Source organism: Oratosquilla oratoria, chromosome 11 (genome assembly GCF_046742065.1).
Source record: "Oratosquilla oratoria isolate Oo_2021 chromosome 11, ASM4674206v1, whole genome shotgun sequence".
Taxonomy (NCBI): domain Eukaryota; kingdom Metazoa; phylum Arthropoda; class Malacostraca; order Stomatopoda; family Squillidae; genus Oratosquilla; species Oratosquilla oratoria.
The window spans coordinates 64207659-64215809 of record NC_134787.1 but is presented as its reverse complement, the minus strand read 5'-3'; the positions used below and the strand labels follow the sequence as shown (position 1 = coordinate 64215809).

The window sequence follows — 8151 nt, the reverse complement described above, 5'->3', positions numbered from 1 at the left end:
AAAATAACGCTGGATAACTCTGGTCCGTAAGGATGTCATTTAAATCCCTCAAGTTACTGACCTTATCAAACTTACGCAGTTAGTACTCTATGCAGGGATTTGAACCACAAAAAAATAAACATATTAGCACTTTGTCAAATAACGTTCTCGCAACGAGGAAATTCAGAAAGGTCTCCCCTTAATATACTATGTATCTAAGTTTTCTCTATCAAATAGTCGGTTTTCTCATGCCTGGAGTAAACAGAAACCAATTTTGGAAACTGTTTTGTATGGAGTTGCAAAAATCTATTAAAGTATTTACATGTGAGATCTAGAAGTGTCATGGAAACTGCAAGCATAAGAGAGTCATACAGGTAATGAACAAGCGTTACTTGCAGGCACTTACCAATCAATTAGATGGTTTTGATATTTGACAGGCTACCGGCTATTGTACTTATCTGTTAAATATTTCATGTCGTATAGTTTAATTAGCTACAGTCGTGCAATTACACTACCAATTTTGTTGACAGGATGAAGACTGACGTAAATGCTTGCCGTCTAAAGAATTTTTGATAATTGTTAAAAGTCTACATTCACGCATGCAACTACCGCAGATAATGTACACGTCACTAAGGCTAGTCTTTTCTTGATCACTTATTTTCATGTGGAGGGGGTAGGTTGTGAGGGTTTTAAACCTAGATGGGGGTTGGAATACGCAAAATACGATGAAAGTTCCATCTCATAACAGGAGTCAATAGCCTTGACAATATTAGGAAGTAGTTTATATTGGAAAGGTCACAAAATAACCGCGTTTCTATGAGAGACCGTCTACTTCTATCCAAGTTAGGTATGATTTACTTCATCATAACTCCAGATTTAGTGGTAATATTGCTAAGGATGTAAGCAGGGATTCAGTCAGGGAAGGGTGAGAACAAGTTATATGCCATACTAGTTAAGTGATCACTTATATAACGTGGTTATTTTCACTGTGCGGTGACCGTAACTCCATGTACTATTTTCACCGTTCAGGTGAATTTGGCTTGGAGGGAAAAGGTTTTGGCAATGTTATCTTCTTGTGCGAGATTATCGTTAGGGTCGATTGCAGTAGGCGGTGATACTCATCACACAAAACGGCCCATCTAGGGTGTTAGTGAAAAAAACATGATGGAATATGTCTTTCATTAGTAAGGCTAACAAGAACTAGGTGTCGGATACTAAGGTACATTAGTAGTAGCGAAGCCGAAATATTGTAGCCCTATTATAAAAATCGAATAATTCATACAAAATATCCTGTGATAGTTGGCCTTCTTCACATTACGGTGAGTCAGGACGTGGACAGTTATTCATAACGAAGAACAGAAAACGTAAGAGCCCATAGAACATCCAATTATAGTATTTCGAAATGACGAGTATGGACACCTACCGAAGTGAAATATTGCTGTCAAATAAAGGTTAGAAAAAACAACTTTTGCCAACGTTTATAATATCAACCATAGGAAAGGTTTTGTTAGGTTATCTAAATTCGCGAACTCAATATCAATGACATAGGTAGGCATGGTACGGAGTATCATAGTCTGGAAGATGTCCCAGGCGCCCTGAAACGTGACCTACAGTAAAACTCGTACAACTCGGCATGGTAGGGGTCCGGCCTTGTCGAGTTATTGAATTTTCCGAGTTATGCAAAGCCTCCATTCCCCATCCCCATATGCGTAGTATTTTTTTTAAACGCTGCATCACACAGCACCATTAAAAGATTAAAACAACACTAACCCATGAATAGGCTGCTGTAGTCATGTTGTCCAAGATGAGGGAGACCTGTAAGATATAGATGTAGGGTGGAATTCAGTTGCATGCTTTCATAACTATGCTGCCATACATACATAATCACTTAAATTCACTGCACTGTTCTGTATTGTATTGTACAACTTAAATTGACAACACTTAAACACTTAGTAATGTACTTTAACTTACTACTGATACTTATACTAACACTTGTATAAAAACAGGCCTTAATTACTATGTACTGTACAGAACTACTTCACGACACTTCACTACGTTTGTCACTCCGACTCGTAAACTGCTGCTGTGGTGCCTCAGGTAAAACTGAGCTAATGAAACTGATCTCAGATTCACTGCTTGTAGAGGTGAAGTTCTCTGGCCTTTAGCTTGAGCTTGAAAAATACTGATATTTTCGTCTGTTTCTGTGAAGTGTGCCGTCTCTTGATGACAGCACTTCGTATAACCTTCAGACTTTCGTAGTAGATGTCAAAATGATGTTCCACCAACCCCCACGAACCATTGTCAAGGCGATAACGAAGCTATGATAACTTCATTTTGGCTGGTTGGTCTTCTTCATCCTCTCTATCAGTGTCTGCTGGAGGAGGAGCAGTAGCTTCCTCCACTACACTGGCTGCTATTTTCTTCTCAGACTGGTGGTAGCTATTGGGTAATTCCTTTGCCATTTAGAATTTCAATGCAGTTTATCGTATCGGTATGCCTGTTGGTGATTCCACCCATTTTATGTGTCAGGTGTTTAAAGGAAATGTTATGCATGAATTGTCCGCACACTTATTATTACATGTTCTCAAAATGTCAAATGTTATTTTTTTCCAGGACGAGAGTAAACCTCAATATTTTTGGAAGAATAATCCGTAGGCACATAACGAAGAGAATCAGGTTTGATGTGAATCATATTTTGTCGCCCCACAAGAATATTCCGTGATTCTATACGATGTCGCACACAGAAGACAAACCTTTCCAGTGTGATTTATGCGTTGCAACTTTCTCACAAAAGAGTCATCTAAAATGTCACGTGATGCTCCATACAGGAGAGAAGCCTTTCCAGTGTGACCTGTGTGATGCAGCTTTCTTACAAAAAAGTACTCTCAAATATCACGTGATGACCCACACTGGAGAGAAGCCTTTCCAGTGTGACCTGTGCAATGCAGCTTTCTCGCGAAAGTGTGCTCTCAAATATCACTTGATGATCCACACTGGAGAAAATCCTTTCCATTGTGATCAGTGCAGTGCATCATTCTCAGCAAAGAGTCACCTGAAAACCCACATGATGATCCACACAGGAGAGAAACCTTTCAATTGTGATCAGTGCGATGCTGCTTTCTCGCGAAAGAGTGATGTCAAACGGCATATAATGACCCACACAGGAGAAAAACCTTTCCAGTGTCACTTGTGCGTTGCAGCTTTCTCAAGAAAGAGCCATCTCAAGCGTCACGTGAGGACCCACATAAGAGAAAAACCTTCCTAGTGTTACCTATGTGTTGCACCTATCTCACAAAAAAATAAATAAATAAATAAATAAATAAATAAAAAGGTGCGTTGATTACCCGCACATGAAAGATACTTCTCAAAAAAAATTGATGACTGGGTTATTTTAGGGAAGAGTATTCACAGTATTCGCAGGATGTGATAGCCCATGCATAAAACAATGAACATGAACAGGGTTCTTATATAATATTGATTACTATTGCCATTGTTATTATTATGCTTGTGTGTATACAGGAGAGTTATGTGGTAAGCAATAAAGGAAATGATTTCTACATTAGAAATCATAGTTTTATATTATGGGTCATCTTTTTATAACCTCACTGGATGAAATGGACAAAGAATATTTCTCTGGTACTCAGACAGTTTTATATTATCTCTGGTGGCTTCATCTGCCCATGAAAGAGTAAGGCATTACAATAGGATTCGTGGAGTTTTTTTTTTTTTTTTTTCTTACTCTTTGTACGCCAGGAATTATTCTATGTTTCCTGTTTACACGATTATGATATTTGAAGCTTTATGAAAAGTTATTTTAAGATGTGAAACAAGTATTGGGATTCTTGTTTAGGTGTCACATGTGGGAAAGGTCAAACGAGGTGCTTCCAGCAGAAAGTGCTTAATTGCGACAGATGTTGTTGCCGTTGTCCTGTATGCTCAGTGTGTCGGGACACACGATGGGATGTTTTCATGTAATTCATGTTGAAAAGAATATTGTGTATCTTATATACACTATTAAAGTAGTTCTGCTGGATGGACCAGAAAAATTTACATATGTATATTGGCTCAATTCATATTTATTGGAAATAAAATAATTTGTAAAAAAAATTACATCACATTATGGAATTCAATAGGGAAGGTGTGGCTGAAGTTGGTTTCGTTCATTTCCATCTAAGTCAATCAAACCACCTTTTGCATGATGTCACTGCGAAAGAAACCCCAGCCAGGCTTAACTCGAGGAAACTGCGTCCATCTATGGGGAACCTGGTAGCAGAAAACTCTTCAGATCCAATGGTACATGAGAGACTAAGTTCGTATACACGCTTACTCACCTCATCCTCCAGACAGCAACCGTCCCAGAAAACGCTCAAATCAAATCAAATCAGCCATCCCGAGTCCACTGCTGAACAAAGGCCTCCTTCATAGCATTCCATGAATCACACGACCGCGCCTTCCTCTGCCACATCACTCCTGCAAACTTCTCGATCTCTTCATGTTGTTTAATGTCAAGACTTGGATCTACTTGGACAGTGATTACTCACATACCCTGGGTACAGCTAAATAGGCCACGTACAGGTGCTAACCGTTTTGCAGCAAGCATGAAAAAAAGGGGGAATCTCTGATTCGGATCTTTATCCATGCAGTCAAATACAGACCCATGAACATATCCTGATTGAGTGTAACGTGGCAGGACCTCCCTGTCCATTCATAGACTTCCACGACACAGAACTAGTAGATACGGTGTAGAATTCGCGTGCAGGTGGTCGTGAATTCGATTCCCGGGAACCACTGCGTGCCCTTTGTTTTGGTTCCCGATAGCCACCCCGGTCAAGCGGGGAGGTGACCCAAATATCGAGAAAAAAAAAAAAAAAAAAAGCTTGCCGCAAATGACAGGACTTACACCTGCTACGGGTTTCTTACTTCGCACTTTGCGGGAGTGGGATGGTGAGGAACGAGTTCGAGGCAAATACTATATCACGGAACACGGAACGGAATATCCGACTACGGAACGGAATGATGGCACACGGATTGTTCCGTGGTTTTAAAGGTTCCTTTCCATGCATATATGGTGAAAAAATGGAATATCTTCAGTTCCGTTTCCTGTGCGGAATCTTAAAGAAATATTGTTTATTCATTATTATTCATTTTCCTCTCTTATTCCTAGACAATATGTATATTCTCACCATCAAAGTCCGTTTTTTTTTTGTTTTTGTTTTTTGGCGCGGAACTTGAAAAATGCTAAAGAATACAGAAAACAAAATGGCTGACAGAAGGATATTCTGATATTTCTCATAATATTTCTACAAATTAACATAGAAAACGAAAGGCTATTCACAACAAGGAACATGGTACGAACCATGATCCTGATGGATTCTATGGAATGACAAAATCGTGAGTTTAAAAAGTGTTTTATATGTGTATTATACTTCATCTCTCCATAAATTACAACTGAGTATGCCCTACATGGAAAATAACGAGATGGCTCGATTGATATGAAGTTTTATCACATGCGGAATTGAAATAAAAACACAAAATGACATCTGAATATCACTCCGTCCATCGAGAATCCACTCCGTGCTAATTTTATTCTGTGACCGTTTAAATTTGCTTAAACATTGATCCTCTATATTACATTCTGTTGAAAGGGTTTCTTTCTATTGTTGTCTCATTTTGTCCTAAGTAGTTCGTAATTACCTTTGTAATACAAGTATATATATGTATATATATATATATATATGTATATATACATATATATATATATATATATATATATATATATATATATGGTGAGACATTCTGACAGGTTGATGTAATCTGAATAGGAAACACAGGAGTCTTAGTCTTGAGTTTATTCCGAAAAAAGACATGTCTTATGCGCATATCTCCAGTATATTACAATGAAGATAAACTCAAGACTAAGACTCCTGTGTTTCCTATTCCGCTTACATCATATATATATATATATATATATATATATATATATATATATATATATATATATATATATATATATATGTGTGTGTATATATATATATATATACTGCCCCTTCTTACCTCATCCGTATCACAATTAAAATAGATAACTGCGTGATCATTCTTTCCAATGGGACATAATTCTTCGTACTTTCAATTAGTGTCAGAATTTGAAAATAGAATATTCAGGATAGTTCCTTTACAAATTACATAAATCTGCGTTTGTTCCGAAAAAAGACATGTCTTATGCGCATATCTCCAGTATATTACAATGAAGATAAATACATTGCATGTGCACATGCTCATATTTACGGGTAGAGATTAGTGACGTAGTTACAGCAGCCACACCAAGTAAGCATGAAGACTGCGTTGGATACAAAGGATTACAAAGGATTACAAAGGCGGAGCATGCCGACAGGAGACCTTTTGATCCATATCTAGGTCGGATGCAAAAAAAAAAAAAAAAAAAAAAAAATCATATTAATAATAAATTAAAACTATAATAATGTAAAAATAACAAATAAAATACATAAAGAAATGCATAGGTATAGTTGAATAACAAACAAAAAGGTAAATAGTAAATGATTATAAATTGACATATAACTAATAATAAATCAGACAGACAAATTATAACAAAACAAAAACAAATAATATAACATAAATTATAATCATTACAGCATCTTACTTAGGTAATCTAAATGATTCTTAAAGCTTCGAACTGAACTACATTGCACTACCTGTGCAGGAAGTTTATTCCATTCATTAACTACACGGTTGGCAAAGTTGTTTCTACCTACTTCCAAATTGAATCTATTTCCGGACAGTTTGAGACCATTGTTTCTTGTCTGATTCTCATTCAATGTGAAAATTTGGTCACTTTTGATGTTGTCAATTCCCTTTAAAATCTTAAAGACCTGTATCAAGTCACCTCTGAGTCTACGCTTTTTTAGGGAAAACAGATTCATGTGCTTAAGTCGATTTTCGTATGATTTATTTTTTATATTTGGAATCAGTTTTGTGGCTCGCTGTTGTACTTTTTCCAGTCTGTCAATGTCTTTAATGAGATTCGGTGACCATACGGAAACAGCATATTCCAAATGTGGACGAACTAACGATTTATATAGCTTGTTAATGAGTGATGGACTTTTGAAATCAAAAGATCGCGCAATCAATCCCAGAATCTTATTTGCTTTCTCAGAGGCTGAAATACACTGCTTGGATGATTTGAGGTCGTTACTGATAATTACGCCGAGATCTTTTTCACTATCCACTTTTGTTAACGAATTTCCAAATAACTTGTAATCGTATATACTGTTATTTTTACCTATGTGCATTACCTTGCATTTACTTGTGTTAAATTTCATTAGCCACTTTTCAGACCATTGCTGTAATTGATCTAAATCTTCTTGAATATCTAATTGGTTTGAGTGATCATTTGCCACTCCGCACAGTTTTGTATCATCAGCAAATTTGGAAACAGTAGATTTTAGTCCATGGTCTATATCATTTATATATACTATGAATAGAAGTGGCCCAAGAACGGAACCCTGAGGAACCCTGAGGAACCCTGAGGAAATTTACATAAACTAGGTTAATGGTATAAAAATATATTTATGCACACAAGTAGAAATAAAATTAGTCCCGGAGACTTGCTCAGCATTCTCTATAATATATATATACATATACATACATATATATATATATATATATATATATATATATATATATATATATATATATACATACATACATATGCAAAGTAGACCACTTGGAAAAAGAAAATAACGAAGCAGAGCGCTTTCGTATATTACATCCAGTGCAAAAGGTAATTTTTGCACTGAAGATGTAATATACGAAAGCGCTCTGCTTCGTTAGTTTTTTTCCCCCAAACTGGTCTACTTTGCATAAGTGAACACACGTACCCGTGTTCTTATTAGCATATATATATATATATATATATATATATATATATATATATATATATATATATATATATATATATATATATATATATATCTTTATATATTATATATAAATATATAAAAAATATACACACAGTATATATATATATATATATATATATATATAATTTTTTTTTTTTTTTTTTTTTTTTTTTTTTTTTTTTTTTTTAATGACTTGCGGGGCTGGTACCCTCTCGGACCTCAACCTTGTCGGTGGTCCAAAACATGAACACAAGAA

General features: G+C 35.9%; 1 protein-coding gene across 1 annotated transcript; it reads left to right on the top strand.

Annotated features, from left to right (window-relative positions):
- Positions 1-226: 226 nt before the first annotated feature.
- Positions 227-3518, top strand: LOC143029504 (uncharacterized). Its single transcript, XM_076192161.1, has 2 exons — positions 227-353; positions 2593-3518. Exon 2 carries the CDS (start codon positions 2711-2713, stop codon positions 3242-3244), a length of 534 nt encoding a protein of 177 aa, XP_076048276.1. The 5' UTR covers positions 227-353; positions 2593-2710; the 3' UTR covers positions 3245-3518.
- The last annotated feature ends 4633 nt before the right edge of the window (positions 3519-8151 follow it).

Excerpts from the sequence above, each read along its gene's own strand:
- LOC143029504 (XM_076192161.1), top strand. The coding sequence starts at position 2,711 with ATGTCGCACACAGAAGACAAACCTTTCCAGTGTGATTTATGCGTTGCA.